The following is a 22,827-nucleotide window of genomic DNA, read 5'->3' as shown; positions in this document are numbered from 1 at the left end:
TGGGGCTGACAGTAGGGCTGTTTCAGGGGACAGCACACTCCGCATGACCTCGAAGGCGTCCCAACCCCCGAGGCAAAGAAAGCTCCGGCTCCAAAGAGATGGGAGTCCTTCTCCGTGTCGAGGGCGACAGCTCCGAGGCCAATGTGGGAGCCAAGCTCACCTGCGCCGAAGCTCCGAGAGGGAGAGCGGGGTTGGACAAGGGTCCGATGCCGCTTCCCCCTCGGAGCTGATGAGAGAGCTTCGGTGCCCAGATCCCTCAATGGACGGAACAATTGAGGTGATCGGCATGGTCGGTTCTACTATCAGCGCGTCCATGATCTCCAGCTCCGAAATAAGTGTAGTCTGAGGAGGAATGGAGATGGAAGCGGATGGAGCCGCAACCTGCTGAGGTGGGCTGGAAAGTAATTTCGCAAGGGCCTGTGATTTAAGCAACCTGCTGACTAGTCTCTCCACGTCCTGATCCAATAACTTAGAGGATCAAGAGGAGTGGGATGAAGAGCGATGACTGCATTCACTTCCTAATAAGGGTGACTGTGGCACCAAGCGGATCGGCTCCAATAAAGGAGACCTTGCTCACTTGTGGCTCCGAGGTAGCAGTTGGAGCCGAGGGAGGAGTTGAATGGTCTATGCTAGTCAGCACTGACAAACTTGGTTGTTCAAGCCCAGGAGTTGGTTCAGAGGATGGAGTCGACGGCTTGACAGACTTAGAGGATTTCACTGGCTGAGAATCTTTAGGCGGGGAATCCTGTGGTTTCAGTAATCTCCGAAGGATTAATTTGTTTTTGCGCTCCTGCAGGACCCTTGGACTAAACGCATGACAGAGCAGAAATCCTGCAGGTGCACAGCCCCTAAACAATAAACACAGCTAGTGTGCCCCACTGTCAAGAGACATTTTCTGACAGCATGAGTCACACGTTTTGAAGCCAGAAACTTTGGCCTCTTTAGACATCTTACACTACTAAACTAAGAAACTGTCTTTTTTTACAGTTAAGGAAAAGAAAGGAGAGCCTCTAATTTAAACGGCTGTCCTAAGGGGGGGGGGGGGGGCTCTCTAATTTAAATGAGTTCAGGGGAAACAAAGGCCTGCGAGTATGGAGCGACGGCCAACAAAGCTACAGCACACAAGAAAGGCGATAAGGGATAAAGTAATGTATCTAGACAAAAACTTGATAAATTTTAAAGAATAAACAATTATAATAGAAAAAAACTATACTAAGCCCAAGCCAGTAATGAAGCAACCTCGCAGCTAAAGTGGCAAACGAGATCTGGGTAGCTGATGCTGAACATTCTGGGATAAGGGTTAGCCTCGAGCCAGTAAATAGCTCTCGAGCTATAGAAGTAGGAAGAGTCGGAGCCGAGGATTGGCTCCGAACCCAAACAGCAAGAACGAAGGCGAAATGGGACAACTTAAACATCAGAGGTTAAGGGAGCAGAGAAGGGGTCAAGTCCATTGATCATCCAAACTGCAAACCTTTTACATTTACTCCTGTAGACCTTTCCAGTAGAAGGTTTCTGAGATGTGGACAGTATGCTTACTACCCTGACAGAGAAGGATCTTTGGCCATCAATGAAACTGTCATTTATTATCTCATGGACTTATTGAACAGATGAAGCTTGACTGACGAGGGAGAAAGATGTTCTGGGAGAAGATCTAGAACCAAAGAAGGCTGCAAAAGATGATGCCATAGAAATGGGAGCATACCAACCCCCATGCAAGTACGGTAAGGTGCCAGGCTCAAAAAACAAAAGTTCAACTGCAGAGGCCAGCACACGATATGGCAACTTGTTCAAGTCAAAGTTTAATCAAACACCAAGGATTTCATCCAAATAGGAAGCACTTAAAAAATCATTTCCAAACACCAAATAGGTATAAAAGCCTACCGGTTTCAGCTTATACCCTTCATCAGTGTTAACTAAATGTGCTCCCAAGAAGCAAACATTTAAATGAAAAATACATAGTCACAATTTCATTGGTTGATTATTGCTCATTTACACCAGGGGGAAACAAAGCCCCTAATTTAAATTATCCACATGCGTTCCTTATAATTTAGGAGGGAATGCCAACCCTCCTGCTGCATATACTGCTTTTGAATTCTATCAATAATGGTAAAAAAAAAATGGCAGTGGGATGTTTAAGGCTAAGTTTATACAAGGCATTGGTGCTTCTAGTACACCTAATGTCACTTAAATGCTCAGATATTCTTAATTTAAATGGATGTGATGTCTGCCCTACATAGAAAGCTGAACAAGTACATTTAACCATATATACCACCCAATCACTGCTACAGTTACCAAAATCCAAAATACCAAACATTTTAGGACAATTAGGAGAGGTGAAGGAATCTTGTTTTGGGTCAAACTTACAAAAGCTACAATGCCCACAAGGATGGCAGCCCATTAATTTGCTGCCATCCAATCTCCTCTGTGTAACAGTTTGTACCATCGTATTCCCTTTCTTACAGTGACTGAACCAGCCACTCATGCTCTTGCCTCTCCTAAAGGAGAATCTACATGTTCCTTGTAATAGATCCTTTAACTTATCCATCTGTAATGTATCCCAATGTTGATATAGAATGTTCTGTAAAAAAAAAACAGTATTGTTTCCAAAATCCATGATAAACATAATAGGTAAACCTTAAACATCCCACTGCCAATTTTTTTTTTACCACTATTGATCGAATTCAAAAGCAATATATGCAGCAGGAGGGTTTGCATTCCCTTCTAAATTATAAGGGATGCATGTGGATAATTAAATTAGGGGCTTTGCTTACCCTGGTGTAAATGAACAATTATATCAACCAATGAAATTTGTGTGTGACAAGATGTATTTTTCATTTAAATGTTTGCTTCTTGGGAGCACATTTAGTTAGCACCGACGAAGGCTGTAAGCTGAAACCTGTATGCTTTTTCACATATGTAGCATTTGGAAATAATTTAAGTGCTTCCTATTTGGATGGAATCCTTGGTGTTTGATTAAACTTAGAGTTGAACAAGTTGCTAGACTGTGTGCTGGCCTCTGCAATAGAAATGGGAACCATACTTGTGGTCAGGAGATTATCAGGACTACCTTGGTCTTGCAAAAGAAAGCTTTCTGCAAAAACATTATTAGTGTGGTTGGTGGGTAGGCATAATGGAGTGCAGGTGGCCAAGTATGGAAAAGAGAGCGATTCTTGTGATGGTCCTTGTTGAGGGAGCGCATCAAAATAGCTGCTGCACTTCATATTCTGGGAGATGCAAAGAGGTCACAGTAAAGCTGATCCCAGTGGCTGAAAACTTCCTTTGCCACTGATCCACAGAAGTAAAACGAATGCAGTGGGTCAACCTGCCCTCTTGTATACTGGACTGACCCGGTTATGTACACTGCTGAAAGAAAGCATTGCTCACTGCTAAGCTCTCATGGCCTCTTGAGATAATGGGTATTGGTGTGTTCTCCCTAGTCTGTTGATATACCAAGAGGTGTTGTCTGTCTGCCTGGAACGAAATCACACCCTGGGGAAGGTAGTCTTGAATTGTGTGCAATGCTAGGACTGCTGTAATCTCTAGAATGTTGACTTGAAGACTGCCCTCCTGGGTGGACCACATATCTTGGACTTGTCCACTCGAAATGCTCCCTCCCATCCGAATGCAGAGAAATCTGTGGTAACCATGGCCATAGAGGAAAAGAATAAACAGACATCCTTGTATTATTAGAGGGGAGGTTATCCACCAACAGAGGTGATAACCTAGGGGAGACAACATGTGGAGTATGTTAGTAAGGACCACTGGAATGAAAGTCCATTGCAGAACCTTCTTGTGTTTCATGTCACATTTTTCATGATGTTATAACAGCTGACAAAGCCCAGCAGGAACAGAGTTAGAGATGCCAGTGGATTCAGGTTAGAGATCATGTCTTGTGCCTGAAGGTACAATGTCAGCCTTGAGAGAGGAAGTTTTGCAATTTGAGAAGTTGTCCTAATGGCACTATGAAGTCTCGTACTGGTATAATTTTTTATTTTTTTGTAATTTATGGAGATTCCCAAGCGAGTTTTTTGCTTTAAGGACTCTTGTTGCACTAAAGAGCCAACTGTCCAAGTATGAAACACCTAGTACCCTTTCAGCCCAAGGTGTGCCACAACTAGTTCCATACATTTGGTGAACACGAGGAGGATGGGGTGGGATCAAATGGCAGAGCTCTGAACGGATACTGACACTATCCCAGATAAAAACACATCTAGACTGCTGTGCAATTTTCAAATATGCATTCTGAAGGTCTGAGTAGCACATCCAGACTCCCCTCCCCTAGAGGGGAAGAATGGCTTGCACTGTGACCATCCTGAATGCAGTCTTCTTATGAACTATAGTTTAATTTGCAGATGTCCTTGTTCTTTGGCAATTAAAAATCTTGAGTAGACTCCAGATCCTGTGTGGTCTGGTGGGACATCCTGGATGACAAGCAGAGAGATTTTTTGGGCTGCTGTCTTTCTTTGGCAGGATGGAACATCTGGAAGGGACTTAAAATAGGCTTTACTTTGAAGGAGATTATGTAGCACCTGGATATCATCTCCACCTAAGAGTGGTATACAATGGCTTTCCAACATGGGGTTAGAGGAAGAGTCAGAAGTGTCCTGCTCACCCCGAGTTAAGTAAGGGATGGCTCCAGGGTCTTTGAAGCAGGCTGTCTCTGGGAAAGCTAATGGAAGGAACAAATTCAGATATGCAACGAGAACAAGTAGGTCTGAGGATACAGGTGATGTCCTCCTCCCAAGAAAACTGGGCTAATATCTTCACAAATGCCTCAAAATGCAGAAGTTTAAGCCAGGTCTGAAGTCAAGGTAGAAAGATTGAAAGGCCAGTCCCATAACACTATTGACCAGATTGGATCAGAGGCCAAGACTGCAGCGGAGATGTTGAAATCAAAGGATGGCCTCAAACGAGACAGTTAAACCAGACTCCAGATTAGTGCCAACCTCTTGGCTCCAGGACACCAACAGAAGAGACTGTAGTAAAGTACATCAAAAAATATTCAGTGCCAAAGACCCCATGATTGTCAATACCAAAAAGGGAACAAGCAGAATAAACCTTGGTTCCAAAACCATCAGATCCAAGGGAAATGATAAAGGAACAATAAGTAGGAATAGCGGGCCAGCCCTCTCCTCCAGAACAGAAGGGGAGGGAATGACCTAATTTATCTGGGCCTTAATGAAGGCTCTCATCTTGTCACAATTGACGTCCATGATGCTTCTGGAGAAGCAGATGGACCAACAAATGCAGTCAGAGGCAAGAAGTCAATTTTGAGCACTCTTTCCTTCATAAAAAAGGAGGAGATACAATATGGACCACCCTGGGGAATGCAACTGTTCACCCTTTTCCCTAACTGAGGAAGGCATCAACAATCATATTGTGTTGTGTTCGTGAGCCAGTTTGCAATCCATCTTACCACACACACATCTGTTTTTAAGGGCATTAGCTTGCTTACAATCCCATTGTGTGGTACATTATCAAATGCTTTTGCTAAACCCAGATAGGCAGCATGAGCAGTGTGACTCAGAAGTTCACTCTGAGATCTCAGTTTTTGTGGGTGGAACTTTAGTAAATTCTTAATGGCCTACTTTATGTCATCATTGATAATGTGCTCCATGGCTTTGCTAACAAAACTAGTAAGGCAATAGTTGCTTGAGTCAGTGGTGGGGCCACACTTATGAAGGTGCACCACTATAATGTCCCACTGATCAGTAATATAGCCAGTGGTAAGGATTAGGCTGAACCTAAAGGGACCAGCAGGAATATAGCCAGTGGTAAGGATTAGGCTGAACCGAAAGGGACGAGCAAGGGTCTCTACATTGGGGGTAGACAAACTACACTGTTGCTGGAACTCATAGTAGTTTTTGTCTCGAAAAGCACTTTAAGGATATGGTCCTTGGAGATACTATGGGGGAGGAAAGATGTGACATGTTAAGGTGGGGATGACTGGCTCATAGAAGAAATTTGCAGTAAATTTGTCAGCCAATATGTTGGCGATCTAATTAGAATTTGAATAGGAGGCGGCGCCATTATAGATGATTCACATCTTTACACAGAACATATTTCTTAATTTTCTAACAAATTAAGGACCAGGAATTTGACAAAACAAAACTGACACCTTCACAGGTTATACAATTGTACCACAGCACCTCAAGGGATCAAAAAATGCTCAGTGGCAAATTCCTTGACTGGAAAAATGTTTTACCTTGCAAAGTCCTCATTTAACAGCCTCACAAATGGAGAAAGAAAAGTTGTGTAAAATCTTACCATAACCATAGATGTCATCCTCTTTCATATTGCAGTATTCTACATGTGGGTTTACCCTTCTTCCTTTCGCGTACACCCGGACAGTATTCCAAAGTTTTTCAGTCTCTTAGATTGAGTCGGGCATCTGATGTGGCTGCAGGAACATGGGCCATAAAAGTGATTTCTGCACACACCAGCCCTCAGAAGAGAAGGCCACAGTCGGTACCAGTCCTAGAAGGGCATAGCCCGTCCAGTGCCTTCCAGAAGAGCAACTGCAACCTGACAGGAGGGTGGGAAGGAATACTGCAACATGGATGAGAATGACAGCTATGGTTATGGTAAGACTTTAAACAACTTTTCTATGTCCTTCTATTCCAATGTTGCAGTATTCTACATGTGGGCGAGTGCCAAAGCTCATTGTGAATGGGGTGGTGATCTGGTTGAAGTTTTCAGGAATCCGTGAAGGATAGCCTTGGCAAACCCCAACCTGGCCCTAGAGATATGTTCCAACTTGTAATGTTTGGTGAAAGTGTGCACAGAGGACCAATAGCTGCTTCAAGGATCGAGTTGGTGTCTAGCCCCTTAAAGAAGGCTCCTGAAGAGGCATTGGCTCTGGTGGAGTGGGCTTTAATATTGCCCTGCAAGGTTTTCACATGGTATATGTAGCAGAAAGAAATGGCCTTGGAGATACAGGCCAAAATGGTCTGCTTGGTCACTGCTTTCCCCAGGGCTCTGGGGTGGAAGGAGACAAACAGTTGGTCAGATTTTTCTAATGAACTTGATTCTATAGAGATAAAACCTAAGCTGTCTGTGGACATCTAGGGAATGGAGTACTCTCTCTTTCCCCCTGTGGGTTGGGGAAAAAGGAGGGCAGGTGTACAACCTGGTTCAAAGATAGGTCATTCACCACCCACCTTGGGCATGAAGGACGGGTTAGTTCCGAGAGTACTGCAACATGGAAGAGGAGGACATCTATGGTCGGATTACATGAAAAGACATGAGGAGCTCTCCGATCTTGTAGCCCAGACAGATATGATCCTAGCCCTGAGTAGCATCCTGCCATCACCCAGAATGATTGACTTCAACTGGCTAGGCTTCTAGTGTCATTCTAAGGGGATCCAGTATCTGTCTGCCTGGGATGAGATGATCGACAGACCACAATGCTTTGCCAGAGCTGGCCTAGACCGGTCGCCCTTGGGATTCCGGATACTGGCTAAGGCTCTTGCCAACCACATAGTGCCTTTTTTAGGCAAGGTTCAAATGACAAATTCACCACCGTAACAGGCACAAGCAAGCAAAATCTGAGGGTAATGCTATTCAATGCTAGAAGTCTAAACCTCAAAATGCACTCACTTGAGGCACTCCTTAAAATGGAGAACATAGACATCTGTACAGTGACAGAGACCTGGTTCAAGGCTCCAGAGAGCACCCCTGCATTACCAGGCTATAATTCATACCACACCTTTGGCCACCTAACCTGGACCGAAACACTAAAGACGGAGGCATGTCCATATTCATTAAGGATATCCACACCTCCAGGCTAGTTGCTCAGCATAATGCATCCGAGATTATCCAAGTGCAACTAACTCTGGGCAAGACCGCAATCCAAATTGTAGCTTGCTACAGGTCCCTCACCATGCCCCAGGATTCCCACTCCTCATTTCTTGATGCACTGGAAAATATTAGGGTACAACGTAACACTAATAATGGGCGATTTCAACTACCCCACCATTAACTGGGAAAACTACTCATGTACCAACTCTTTTGCTCAACGTTTTCTGGAATTTATAAATTCAATGCCTTGGATCAATTTATCCACACCCCCACGAAGGGCAGCAATATCCTAGACCTGGTCATTACCAACATGGGCGACCGGTGTTCCACACCAGAGGTCAATTCCTCATCGGTCAGATCCGATCACAAGCTAATCACTCTAGACATCCACATCCCGCCCCCCACCCCCCATTAGGGAAACCACCATAAAAAATTTCTCCAAAGCCAACTTCATGCTTCTTAAGACAGAACATGCAGACGGACAATAGCGGTATGACTGCTGAATCTGACACTTTATAAGCACTTACACGAGTGCGTGGATCGTGCTATCCCTAACAGAACCAAGATGCTATCCTCCAAAAAAGGAAGCCAATCTGGTGGTCCCCTGCCATACACAAACTCTACAACAGAAGAGTAAAATCCCATGATTGGAGGAACTCCCTGGTCACCCTCAGTAAGAAGCTAAGATCCCTCAAAATCTTCCAAAGCTAGTTACGAAAACAAAATCCCCACCGTTTCTAAAGACAACCACAAAGCATTCTATAGCTATGTCAAGAATCTCAATGGCAACACTCAGATCTGCTCGGAGTTATAGCACAATGGCACTAAATATACAGAACCAACTGATATTGCCAACATCCTGGTAGACGAGTTCAGTGCTAACTTTACCCCCCCTCTCACCCCCTAAAGGGCCCATCTCTATACCGGAAGAATGCAGAGTTCCTGTAATTATGGCTGCACAGGTAAAAAACACACTCTCCAAAGCCAAAAGCACAGCAGCCACGGGACCTGACAACATCCCAGGCTGTGTTCCACATGAACTACAGAACGAACTGGCACCCCACCTATGTACCATGTTCAATCATAGCCTCACCTCAGGCTTTGTGCCCAGTGAATGACACAGTGACGGTTATTCCACTCTACACAGGGGGATCCGCCATGGACCCTGGGAACTACCACCCCATTATAGCCTGATGAGCCTGGTCTGCAAGGTCATGGAACGTATCATCATGGAACTTATAAACAGACATTGGTTTTCTCCAAACTCTGGACCCCACCCAGTTCGGGTTTGTAAAAGGCAGATCATGTCTCCTAAACCTCACAGACTTCTTTGAAGTTTGCAGTCACCAAAGCCATAGATGAAGGTAAGGTGGTTCACACAGCCTATCTAGATCTCGCCAAGGCTTTCGGACACCACCCCCCACTCTGGAATTATAGATAAACTCGCTAAACTAGGTATAAATCCCTATGTCACAAGATGGGTTGCCAACTGGCTCACTGACAGAACCCACACTGTGAAAGTAGCAGACTCCAAATCAGACTACAGACCAGTGACATGTGGAGTACCACAGGGTTCAGTCCTGGGTCCTCTCCTGTTTCGTTATCTACTTCTCTGAAGTACAGGCTAACACAGAAGGTCTTTGGCTAATGAAATTTGCAGAGGACTGCAAACTAGGAGCCATAATCGAAACACCTAACGATGTGGACATCCTACAAAAGGGCTTCACTGAGACAGATGCCTGGTGTCAAAGCCATGGCCTCAAGCTCAATGCCAAAAACTGCATTGTCATCCCTTTTGGTAAAAAAACTGTACCCATGAACTACCACATAGGCAGTAATCTACTTAACACCGAAAGTGTGATAAGAGACCTCGGGACACAGGTGGACAGTAGTTTCTCCTTTGATAATCACATCCCGACAGTAGTCAGGAAATCTTTCTACATGGCACACCATAACAAAAGGCTTCTCATCCAGGAAAAAAAAAAAGAGGTAATTGTTCCCCTCTACTCATCACTCATTAGACCCATTATAGAGTACAATGCCCCTTTTGGTATGTACCTCACAAGACATCTGCAACAACTGGAAAGGCTGCAGAAATACCTCACAAAGAGGATTACCAGCCTCAAACAGATGCCCTATGCAGATAGTCTGAAAAAACTCCAGCTACGCAGATCTGAAAAAACTCCAGCTTTACTCTGTTGCATATCGCCTACTCAGAGGTGATCTCTGCCTAACGTACAAAGCTATGTCAAACCCAGAGCTGTTGGACATGCTCCACTTAAAATCCCAGTCCCTCCGAGCTACACGTTCTAGGGACCTAAACCTTGTCACCACAATAAACAGAACATGCTGGAGAGAGAGATTCCTGTCTCAGAAACTTCCCATACTCTGCAACAGACTATGTCAAACAGAGTTCCTCATTAGCACTCAAGAAAAATCTTGATGATTGGAAGGGAAATAGGAAAGTCACCCCAGGGATCACTTCTGTGGCTCTGCTCGACAGGGGCACAGGAAAATAATTTTCTTGGGTGGCGAAAATCAGGGTTCCTTTTTGGCTAGGCTTATACAGACCCAAAGACAAACAGCCTAGTACCTACCTATAAACCTATGAGTAATCCTGTCAAGGTGAAGACTAGGAATGGTGGGGTTAGCCATCTGAGCTTGTAGCTCTTGAAACCCTCCTGGCTGAGGTCAAAACAGTTTTCCATGTGCAACGCTTTAGGCAGGCTTTGTCTGCTGGCTCAAAAGTGAGTTTTTTTCCAGTACATAATTAAGATCCCAGGGAGGAGGGGACGGTTTCCTTGGGGGCCTTAGGTGAAGTACCCCTCTGAGGAAGATTTTGATAGAAAGTCTGGATACTAGAGGTGGATCCAGAGGGAGACAGGCTGAGATTGCAGACAAGTCCGCTCTTATAGAAGTGTAGGCAAGACCTGTCTGCAATAGTTCACACAGTAAGACAGGATTAGAGGGATGTCACTTGTCAGAAGGTCCAATTGTCTTTTGTGACACCATATGGAAAACCTTTTCCGCTTTGACAGATAAGATTTTTTTGTTAGGTTTCCTGGCCTCCTTCAGGACATTGAGCATGTCCTCGTTGAACAGGTGTATGAAGGGGATCAGAATCCTATCAACCACAGGGTGAGGTGCAGACTGCCACTGTGGGTGTATCTATGATCCTTTGTGCTGTGTGAAGTCCACTGAGGTGGGGGGGGTAACTACCCTTGGACAAATGGAGAAGGGGGAACCAGTGTTGTCTTGGCCAGTAGGGAGTCATCAGCAAGATTTTTGGTCTGTCTTGCTGAATTTTCAGCAGCACCTTTTGAATCAATGGGATGGAGGGGGGGGGGTGTACAGAAATTTCCCCTTCCAAGAAAATTGAGACTGCATCTGTTGCCAGTGCCTTGGGGTCTGGTGTCCTGGTGCATAAGCCAGGAAGTTGCCTGTTGGAGGCAAACAGGTCTATTTGAGGTGTACCCCAGCGGTGGACCAGATCCAGGAAGACATCTCTGTGAAGCATCCATTTGTGGTTGGTTGTGATGGTTCTGCTGAGATAATCTGCCTGGGAGTTGTGAAGGGAGGGGATGTAAACTGCCTGCAGGGTAATCCCCTGTGGTGGCCAGCTCCCACACTAGCAGAGCTAGTCTGCAAAGGAGGTAGGATTTGGGCCCTCCCTGTTTGTTGAGACACCACAGGACAGTGGTGTTATCCGTGGAAATCTTGAGTGGGCTTTGCTGGAGGTGAGGTAAGAAGGCTTGCAGAGCAAGAAGGATTGCCCTCATTTCTCTGACATTGATGTCCTTTAGTCTGTGTTTGGCCACAAACCCTACACATGCCTCTGGCCTAGGGTTGCGCTCCAGCCCAGATCTGAAGCATATGTATGCATGATCTGTGTGGGTGAGGTTGTTTGGAGAGGAAGGCCTGGGTTGCTGGCCACTTGTACCAGCCATCACTGAATTTCTTGTTGGGGGCCCTGAATTCCAGAGGATGGGAATGTTGGGTCCAGACTGACCAAAGATACCACTGTAGCTTTCTCATGTGCAGTCTTGCTAAGGGGAGCATGGGTATAGTGGCTGCCATGTAACCCAGAGGTCTCAGGTACTGCCTTGCTGTCAGTTTTGATACTTGGAGGATGCAGTGCAGGTGGCCTGTCAAGGATACCACCTTGTCTGGTGGCAGGAAGGCCTTCATGAGGTCTGTGGAAATCCCACACTGCAGGAAGACAATGTCCCATGTGGGCTCCAGGTGAGATTTGGAGAAATTTGTCTGAAAACCTAGAGACTGCAACAGGGACATAAGAAGCTGTGTGTGAAGGAGGGTCTTCTGTTTGTCTGCCTGAATCAGGTCTTCTAGGTAGAGGAATATTTGGATACCCTTTGTCCTGCAATACGCAATGAGTGGAGCCAGACATTTTGTGAATACACTGGGTGTAGTGGAAAGCCCAAAGGGCAAGGCAGAGAATTGAAAATGAGAGGAGTCTGTCAAAAACCTCAAGTATTTCCTGAATATAGGCTTTACTGGGATGTCCAAAATAAGCATCCTTTATATCTAGGGTTGCCATGAACCCTTGGGGCAGGAGCAGGGGGAAGAGGTTGGGGAGAGTGAGCATACTGAAGGTAGGGACCTTTAGGAAAAGGTTGAGAAGCGAGAGATCTAGTCTAGTATAGGTCTCCAAGGTCCATCCTTTCTGGGTACCAGAAAATTTCTGGAATAGAATCGTCTTTTGCTTCTAGAGGCACTGGTTCTATGGTGCTTTGAGTCAGCAGAGCTTGCGGTACAGGTTGCAGGAGGTGGAGCTGACTGGTGGGGGACAGAGTGCCCTTTCGTACAGGGGAGGTAATCCAGGTCATAAAGTAACCGTTCTGTAGGATAGAAAGAACCCATTTGCCTGAGGTAATGTGGGACCATACAGGGAGACAGTCCGAGACTGGCAGACAGGGGTAGAGGGGTTGGTAGTAAGACTGGCAGGTAGTCAGACCCTACCTGCACTATCTTGAAAGGGAGGCCTCTGGCTGGGGGTTGGAGAAGCTTTAGCCGGACAGGGCTGCATTTTAGGTCGTCTCCTGGGCCTGGAGGGAGCCATAGGGCAAGAATGTTTCCTTATGAATTGAGTTTTGGCAGGGTAGTTCCTATGGAACTTAGGAATGGGCAAAACTAGCAGGTGTTTGAGGTCCTGCATTACTTTGCCGTTTTGCTGTAGAGACTTGAAGTCAGCTACTTTAGAGCCAAACAAGGCAGAAGTCAGCAGGCAGGGGCTGTAGATGTAGCCAAGAGTATCGCCTTAAAGCAGCAGCTGACCTAGCTGAGGCTTCAACTGCATCATAACTGTCTTCTTCACCTGAGAGGTGAGAGCTAGGGGGAAGGACAGTGAGGACTTGGCTGCGCAGTCTAGGACGTCGGCCAGTTCCTTGCTGGCTTTGTCCAGCAGGGCTAAGGAGTACTTGGCCATGTGAGTCTGGTAATTTGTGGCTCTGAAAGACAGAGTGGCAGAAGTATTTATCTTCTTGCCCAGACGTGCCATTGTCTTGCTGTCCTTGTCAGCTGGAAGTATGGTTGTAGTAGGTAGAAGTTTGGAAGCCCTATCAGTGGAAATGGAAATAGTGGCTGGGTTAGCTGGAGGGCACTCAAGGAAAAATTTCTCCTATTCTGGAACCTTGTATAATCTGTTAGCCCTGCATGAGGCAAGGTGTTTGAGAGTCAAGGTTAAGCGATGCTGAAGAAAAGGCATACAGAAATGCCAGCAGAAGGACTGGAAGAGTCCATCTGTATGAGGTCATAGAACCTCTTCTGCACCTCAGTCATATCAGTGGATTCCCACTTAAAGTGGTCTTTCATTTTGCAAATTGTTTCCCCGAAGGTTAAATCCTCAACTGGGGAGTCAATGTCAATAGACTTCTTCTGGAGAGAGATATCTTAGGGGAGAGGTGATCTGTGAAGTGTAGGTGAGAGACTCCTCTGAGGAGGAATCAGAAAGTTCCCCTTCATCTCTCCTTATAGTATCCGAGGTTGAAGGCATAGGACTTCAGAGTGGAGGGACTATGTTAGGGCTTCCTACAGAGGTAGGGAGTAGGGCCATGAAGGCACTGAATAGGCTTTGGCTGAAAGCTTGCCAATCGGGCGTGTTTTCAGGCAGTGGAGAGAGATATTTGGTCTTTTGTTTCTTCTTTAGAAGCCAAGCTGGCATCAGGGTAGGAAAACCCCTCAAGTCAGGAGAATGAATGGTATCGGCGGAATCAGACGGGCCCGAAGAGAGAGGTGACCCCTCTGGCGTCTGAGGTAGACGTTGGTAATGCCTCTACAGATGTGCCGTCCACTCGGAACTATGCGGCTTCCTTGTAGGTACCCACTTTATCCAGTCTGACGGAAGCAGATTCCTCTGCCAGGCCGATGGCCACAGGCTGAGGTATGGGCGGTAGAGGTGCAGCAGAAGAGGTAGGCCACATGGATTTGGCCCGCTTCTTAGGCGGTTCTGTCAGGGTGTCGGAAGCGCCTTCCATCCCTAACACAAATTGCATTAAACGCTGGTTCTCTAGGTAAAGGTTTTGAGCATGCAAATGGCGACTCAAGGTCTTAGGAACGAATTCCTGACAAATAGGACAGTTCTTGTGGTAGTGTTCTTTACCCAAACAAAAAAGCCACTGATTGTAAGTGTCTTTGTGGGGAATCTGCCGGCCCCACTTACACTTGTCCCTTCTGGGTGACATGAACAAACTATATGCAAAAAATAGGACTGAAAGGTTCTCCAAACGGTACTTATCTGATTATTTCTAATCAGATGTTAGTGAGTAGCAGGAACACCAGGCATACGACTGGCAGCTGAAATGTTGCAAGGGCTGGTGTGTGCAGACGTCACTTTTATGGCCTACGTTTTTACAGCCGTGTTAGATGCCAGACGCTCCCTGAGGGACTGAAAAACTTTGGAATTCTGGCCGGACGTACGCGAAAGAAAGAAGGGTAAACCCACATGTAGAATACTGCAACACTGGACTAGAAGGACATCAGCAACAGTCATCTCTCTGTACAAAGTTGGGCCATCTACAGAGCTTGGAAACTACAGACCCACAAGTTTCAGTAGTGTCATATGCAAAGCCTTAGAACTATCATGGAAATAGTCAATAATGATAAGAAACTTCCAGACACTGGACCCAACCCAATCTGATTTTGTGAAGGGCAGGTCATGCCTACTCAACCTGGTGGACTTCTTTGAGAAGGTCTCTAGAGCAAAGTATGAGGGCAAAATGGTTCACAATGTCTAATTTGACCTAGCCAAGGTACCTGACAGAGTACCCTACTCAGGTATTGTTGATAAACACATGACGTTAGGTACAAACCCTTATGTCACCCGGTGGTAGCCAGATGGCTTATACACAGGACCCAGGAAATTAGAATTAGGGAGTCCACCTCTACAAAGATACCAGTAACAACTGGAGTCCCTCAGAGTTCAGTCCTGGGACTGCTACTTTTTGACATTTACTTCTCTGAAGTCAAAGCCAATGTCAAGGGCCTCTGGCTGACTAAGTCTGCAGACAACTGTAGATTAGGAGCAGTCACAGAATCCCCCACAGAAATTAATATTCTCCAAGAAGGGCTGACAGACAAGTTGCGTCAGAGTCAAGGACAAACTTATGCCAATGAATGTATAACATTATCCTTTGGGAAGTCAACCACCCCTGGTAACTATCATATTGGCAACACATCCTTAAGAGTCAACCCAGTAGTCTGGGATTTGGGGACACACTTAAGACAGTAATCTAGCCTTTGACCACCACTTGTCTACAGTACTGAGGAAATCATTATGTGTTGTGGAACTTGTAAACAAAGGTATGCCATCTAGGTCCAAGGAGGTCATTGTTCCACTATATTCACCATTCAGACCTATAACTGAGTACAATGCTCCCTTTGGTATGTACCTAACCAGGCACATCCAACAATTATAATGTCCGCAGAGGTTCCTCACTAAAAAAGAGCAGGGCATACACACGTCCTACGCAGACTGCCTCAGAGCCCTTTCTTTGTATTCCGTCTCCTATAGGCTGTTGAGGTGAGCTCTATGCCTGGCATACAAAGCATTATTCTGTTCCCACCTGGATAGACCTCCTGCATATCCACACACAAAAAAAAAACAGCACAAGAATTACCCGTTCTAAAGACTTAAAACTCACCTGTGATAAAAACAAGATTTGCTGGAGAGACAGGTTGGTCTCCCAGAGACAACCCCTTCTCTGGTTTGGCCCCTATGCTTTTAATGACACAGGGCGCTTGTAAATGATTCATCTTCCTGGCCCTTCTTGTAAGGGTTTCATCTCCCAAGCCTTTACTTACATTTATCAAGGGTACTAGAACATGTCAAGAGATTTGGGATGTACAGCTAGGCTTAAAAAGGCCCTAGTGATTGTTAGCCTAGTACACACCTATGAAATCTGTAAAGTGCTTTGAGAGGGATTCATACAATTTCATGAAGCAACAGAGTTAAAGAATCAGAAAAAAATCCATGTAAATATAATTTTGTTTATTATGGACAAGCGGTCTGTGCCATTTACAGTTCATTTGCATTTACAAAAGACCAGTGTATTACAAATAAGCCATTAATTAGCAAACATTTTATAACAAAAAGAAATATAATGCACGAGAAACAGCATGTTTGCATGTGTATAAGCAACAGGAGAATGCACTGAAATGTTTGTAAGGGTATTATACAAAGTGGCAGAAAATTGTAGCTTTAATGGCATAGACGATATGTAAAAAAATATGAAAATAAGGGACAGAATTGTGATTGGGCTAGCTGATGTTGAAGTGTCACAAAAGTTACAGCCTGAAGAAAATCTAAGAAAAAAAATAATTCACTAGAACAATGAAATTAGTAAAGAAGGCAAACTGCAAATTTATACATGGTAAATGAAGTGTATGAGGCAAAATGCAAAGTCAATAGCATGTTTTTCTAAAAGGCATAATTGCATTCAGACTACATGAATGTTGGAGAAGCAGAATGACAGCAAGTCTGGCAAATGCATGAGGTACGACAGTTACCTTACTATATTGGAACAGCATGCTGCACATGACAAACGGTAAAAGGTATACAACAGACTGGGCCATTTTGCTGAAGTTTGTAAAACAAACACGATTCAAGTTACCTCTGAAAATGTGAAAAAGACCACAAATATTCAGGCAGCATCTTAGTACTGTGGCTGATGGAGAAACAGACTGGCAAGTTAAAATTCCTACACAAGGAACTAGTTGCTTGTGATAAAAACACTTCATACAGAAGTTTCATAAAGTATCTTGCAGCTGCACGATGAAGAAACTGATATCTGTAGCCCTACAGTTAAACTCAAGTGTACTGGTCATTTTCTAGTCATGTCCAAGCATAAGGGGCAGAAGTTTGAGTTATGAGTTTGTGTGCCAGATGGTCTGTACATAATGTGCTCTGCAGATCTGCAGCATGACATTTGGGCTTAAATGCTAAAACAACGCAGTGCAGACAGGTTTGGAGCAACAGATCTGCTTGATTGTGAGTTAGTCAAGATTAAATCAAAATCAAATGCTGCTCCATATGCCTTGACTACACCCCAAAAGGGTGCATTTTCTATCCAAAGTACTAACAAATGCAAAACCTTGACATTACTGAAAGTGTAACTCAGCTATGAGCAGTGCGCTTTCATGGTCCAAGTAATTAAAAGGAGTGATCAAGTGAGAATGCGTTGATTTGAAAAAGCTCAGTGATGCAGTACATAAAAGTTTTCTACCTATGCTAGAAGGCATAGCACCCAAGCTTGTAAATGCAATACTGTTTTCCAAATGAGTTGCTTCCATACCTCTAGACAAAATGTCAGAAGCTTCCTTCATTACCCCATGATAATGTTTTGTTTTAAAAGGCTTCCATTTAATATAACCTCAACACCTGAAAATTTTCAGTATAAATAACTCATTTTGTCAAGGGCCTGAATAGTGGTGGTGAAGTAATAGATGGCATTTGGTCCAAACAAAGGTGCACGATTTCGGGTTAGAGGCAGTGCTGCAACCCATCATAAATTCAGACATTAAGCTACACCATGAAAAGTGTTGCTTTAAAACAGCTTCAGTACTTCAGGCAACATTTAAATACTAATGGTATCAAACCAGATGAAAGCAAAGTCGGTGAAATAGTCAAGTTGCAAGATCCATCTTGTGTGATTGAATTGAGACAAACCCTAAGCATCGTCAACTATTTGGGCAAGTTTTCAGACCATCTTTTCCAATGATTCATCCTTTAGCAGCCTTGTGCCATGATACTGAGGACATGTTCAACGACAAATGTTTTCAACAGCTCCTGTACTAGTATACTATGATATCACTAAACATAACAGTGAGTGCAGAAATAAGCAGCATGGGAAAGGTTCTCCCCAGATATCCATTATGGATGGAGTTTCAAACTTCAGACTTGGCACAAACCACTAGTTCCACTATTTAATTCATATGACCTAGACAAAGTAACACCAAGATGGCAGATGCTCTTAATGAGATTACGAAGCTTCAATGCCAGAGCAATATGTCTACCTGGAAAACAAATTTATTTAAATGCATTATCCAGAAATCCTGTACATTACAAAAATGATCTACAGTCACAAGCTATTATCAGTCATGTGCATAATGGATATTCATATCGTTGCACATAAATCAAACATACACAAGTATTATACAGTCAACATGCAGTTATCAAAACATGATTTATTGTTGTACGAACACAGAATACTCATACCCCTAAAATGAAGGAGTGCAAGTACTACCTCAAATACAGGAAAGTCATCAGGGTTGAGAAAAAAAATGAGGTGGCTAAATATCAACCAGAATGTTGTCATTCTAGTGTCAGTGTCAGATCTGTATTGTGCATAAACACTTGCTAAGTGAGCCAGTAATTGCCATGCTGTTACCACAGGATTCATAGCAAAAGACAGCTGTTGATGGAGTCAAAGGACAACTAACACCTTGTTTTTGACCATTACTCTTGTGACAGAATACAAGTACTAACCATTACCAGCCAACAAAAAAACTAGATTGAAGACTCTCAAGGAATGGTCTGTTTACATACATGGTTTCAGACGATGGTGCCAAGTTTGCATCCAATGAATCCTGACAGCTTGTAGTGGACTACTGTTTAATTCATACTACATTTTCTACAGCCTACTGATACTGCTCCTTTTTACAAGGTCTAACTTCCTTTAACAAAGACTTGCTTAATACTTAAGTAAAGTTGCACATAATGCCAGTTATATTCATTCCCTAGATCCACTTTTTGTTATACCAAAGAAACTCCCTCAGTTTCTTTTATCATATTCTTCCACATCTGATCTCTCATTTGATATACACAAGCCTGGTAGGGCTGCGGTTGTGCAGCAGTTAGCGTTGTTGCCTCACAGCAAGAGGTTCTCCCATTCGATTCTCAGCTGGAGTGCCTTCTCTGTGGAGTCTGCATGGCCTCCCCGCGGTCAAGTGACATTTAAAGACATGCAGGTAGGTGCGTGCTTGAATGGGTGTGCCTTCTTTGAAGGTTGGACGTTGGGCTGGCAACTCAGCACCGTAAAAATTCACTGCCAATCATTAGTGGACTGGAATTCAGCTGTGGTGACCCCTAACCAGGAAAAGCCGAAAGACACAAACAAACAAAGCCTGATCTACATAAAGAACCAGCGGGATCAAAAACATCTTAAGCTCTTAACTGTCAATGTTCTCAGTTTCTACAGTCTTATCTTGCTAATAATCTTTTGAGTAGTTTTCTTCATATTTTTTTAGCTGCTTGCAAGCCCCAACATCCCATTTCATCCCATCTTGTCAATACCCCACAAAAAAGGTGAAGTTCTGCACCAAGTCATTATATTGGGGTATAATGCATTACTATAGCCTTTGTTTTTTCATTTACTAAATATCCTGCTACAGTATTAAAATATTTCAGTTTATCAAATATAATTTTTATATATTTTGAATTAGTAACATACAATTTCTGTAATCTGCAAAACAGGCTTTCTTATCGGCATTGCTCCATTTATATTTGACTATCTTATGTTCCTGGCTAACAGCTCCAAATATATACCAAAGAGTAACCAAAGTGAACTACCCTGCCTAGCTCCTCTAGTAAGGCTACATGTATTAGAAAGCTCACTACAATACACTCTAGCTTGAGCTCCTCTGTAAAAAGAAATTGCTGTCCATGGTTGCAGAAACCAGACTGTCTCAAAAGATCTCTTAATAAAATTTCCAACACACTTTGTCAAACACTTTCAGCATCCAGCCTATTATGTTATTATTCATTGCATTCTTTTTAATCGCAAGGGTTCTGCTAATATTGTTAAATGTTTGCCTACTCATAAATGCACAGTGACCCAGGTCTGTTATTCTCAGTAATATTTTGCCATTCGTTTTTCCAAAAGAAAATACTTTCTAATCGTGACTCAATCAAATGTGTTTGTATGACCATGGATTAAGAGGATCTTCTCTCATTTACTTCCAAATCAAGGGCACATTCTATCCAGAAAAACAAAAGTACTAACCAGACTCCTCTCCTGCTCCTTTTTCCACACTTCTATTAGAATTCTATCACCAGGGGTTTCTCTGTGTTCTGGTTTCTCACTGCTTCTTTAATCTCAGTTTCCTTCACTTTTTATGTTAATGCCCCCCCTTTCTACTTATTTTTAAACATCTTTATCACTTAGACACATGCACAATAGAATACAAACCATATTAACATTTTTACATTTACACACACTACATATTGCAAGTTCTGACAATTTTTGTCCAACATTACATGAAATCGCTAATTCCTGCTTTCCCTAAAACCTCACTCCACCTACTTAGGATTATCTTCCATATATTGTTTCTACCAATTCCATTTATTTCTGGAATTTGCTCTTCCAGTTAGTTTATAATCTCTCACAATATTAAATACTTGGTTTAGTTTTGATTTCCATTTTCTAGCAACTGCTGAAAGTTGATTTCTTTAAATATTTTCTTAAGCTCTGTAATAGCAGTTTTTGGTGGAATATAGATGCTTGCCTGCATAATACTCGTTGCTTGCATATAGCTGCTTACTATCACAAAGGTACCATTAGTTTGTTTTCTCTATCACTACTGAAGCCCTTCTAGCAATTACTACACTCCCCCTTTTCCTTTGTCACTGACATTCTGCTAAACATCCACCCTGAAATCCTCTGCCAAAGTCATATGCTCATTGCTATTTGCACTCTGCATTTCTTAATTCATTAATCCTTCCTTTTATCTTAAAATGTAAATGGCCTTACAGGTAGAGAATCTGGATAGCAGTCAGGATAAACTGTTGTTCCCATCTATTACACAAGACAGTTTTTAATGTGTATTTCCAGCTTGTGTTACATGCACACACTAATATTTGGCAGGTTAATCTATACAGTTTCTTATTTCCATTTGACCAGTGTCACATTTTCAAGACTGAGGCTTCAGCTGGCATCATAACTGTCTCAAACAAAAAACTAAATACATTTTCAGAACATCTCCTCCCCTAGTAACACAACACACAAACTATGTGCATACAAAGATGAAGTGTAACACTCCATATAGGAACAACTGCCCCAAACAGCTGATCCCACAAGTATTACCTAACCATGCTAAAAGTCAAATAGCTTATTATCCCAGTTACAGTGATTGCTTTCTGTTCTTACTTTTAATACCCTCCCAGATGCAAAAAACAGCTTGTATTCCTTTCAGAAGCCATTAACTTTCATCCCTAAGAAAAACTGAACTGACTATCTTTAAATAAAACTAAAATGTATACTATTCTATTAAATCCATTAAAGCTGCTCGAGAGGCTGCTTTCTCTCATTAACTTCCCATAATTTCAAATTTTATTTTTCAATGAACTGCTTGCCAATGTACCTTTAAAATTGTTGCACTTTCCTAAGCAAAGAATACTCACATCTTTAGATTTTGTCTGCACTTGTAGACAGCTCCTCTCCATGTAAAAAATAGTCAGCAATTAATCTTTGTAAATTTCACTCAGAACAATGGTTACAACTGACTTCGGTTGCAGACATCTGGACTCTCACTGAAGAGCTGCTTATAGGGGGGTCATCTTAGCAGATGTAATAAAGTTAGCATTTCATTTCGTTCATTTTTTTGTCTTATTTAACAAGCCTGTGTGCTTACAAGAAAGCTTAATCCAAGGGCATTAATCTAGACATCCACCCTTGTAAAAAAAAAAAGAAAGACCCCGGGATTCATGAACCTTGCGCCAGGCGCCAGCATAGCGTCGGCGTTATAAAGCCAAATATGGCCACCGAGCGATTCAGGTATGAAGCAATCCCACGTGCACTACCGGCGCGCGGATCTCGCCCCGGCGTGGGTATGCTAATCACACTGTGTGCGGTATTGCACCATGCAAATGAAGGCAAATAGCGATCCACGGTGGGGCATGCGTAAGCGTAAGAAGCGACAATGTAAACCCGAGAAAAAAGCGGTTTACATTTACCCAAACATGACCAAGGAGTAACGGAAGGCTGTCAGCGTCGGTATCATACAGGTGCAATATGCCAATGGCGAAAGGCACCGAGAATGTCCAAAGAAAACATGCACAAACTGTAAATAATGACAATGTACGTAGAAACCACAGCAGAACCCCGGATATGTGTACAGAAGGTGCAAAGCAATGAAATAATATGACAATGTCCTAAAAGAGCTGTATAATACACATCAGCTGTACAGCCACCACACACCATGGTATGTATGGAAAGCCTCAACCCCAGCGCAAGGGTTGTCAAGGAGTGGTGGCGGTGTTAAGGCGCCGTAACCATGTATTAGCAGTCAATGCCATGCAAATGAGGCAGATAATAGTGAATCGTAAAGCTGGCGCCCGGTGTAAGGATGGAGCAAAGCGCGGTGGTACTACACAGAGGAGTGGCCTACCGACATACATGTCAATCGCAGAGGGTGTGCCACTGTAGGAGGAAGCATATTGGAGGCCAGCAAACCTGGGCTGTACAATGCATCACAGCAGCAGGACGGCGTGATGGTCATAATGCCGGGCCCCAC

General features: G+C 43.6%; 1 protein-coding gene across 1 annotated transcript in view; it reads right to left on the bottom strand.

The window, feature by feature from the left end:
• The window catches only part of LOC122799600 (mitogen-activated protein kinase 1-like), a 605,676-nt gene that overhangs the window by 101,893 nt on the left and 480,956 nt on the right, over positions 1-22,827 (bottom strand). Inside the window, exon 7 of the mRNA XM_044068770.1 lies at positions 10,578-10,600. Within this exon, the coding sequence (XP_043924705.1) occupies positions 10,578-10,600 (23 nt within the window). The remainder of the gene's footprint in view (positions 1-10,577; positions 10,601-22,827) is intronic.

The sequence above is a fragment of the Protopterus annectens genome, chromosome 4.part0 (genome assembly GCF_019279795.1).
Source record: "Protopterus annectens isolate FY-2018-M chromosome 4.part0, PAN1.0, whole genome shotgun sequence".
Taxonomy (NCBI): domain Eukaryota; kingdom Metazoa; phylum Chordata; order Ceratodontiformes; family Protopteridae; genus Protopterus; species Protopterus annectens.
The sequence above is the reverse complement of the archived record's forward strand: the minus strand, read 5'-3'. Positions and strand labels throughout refer to the sequence as shown.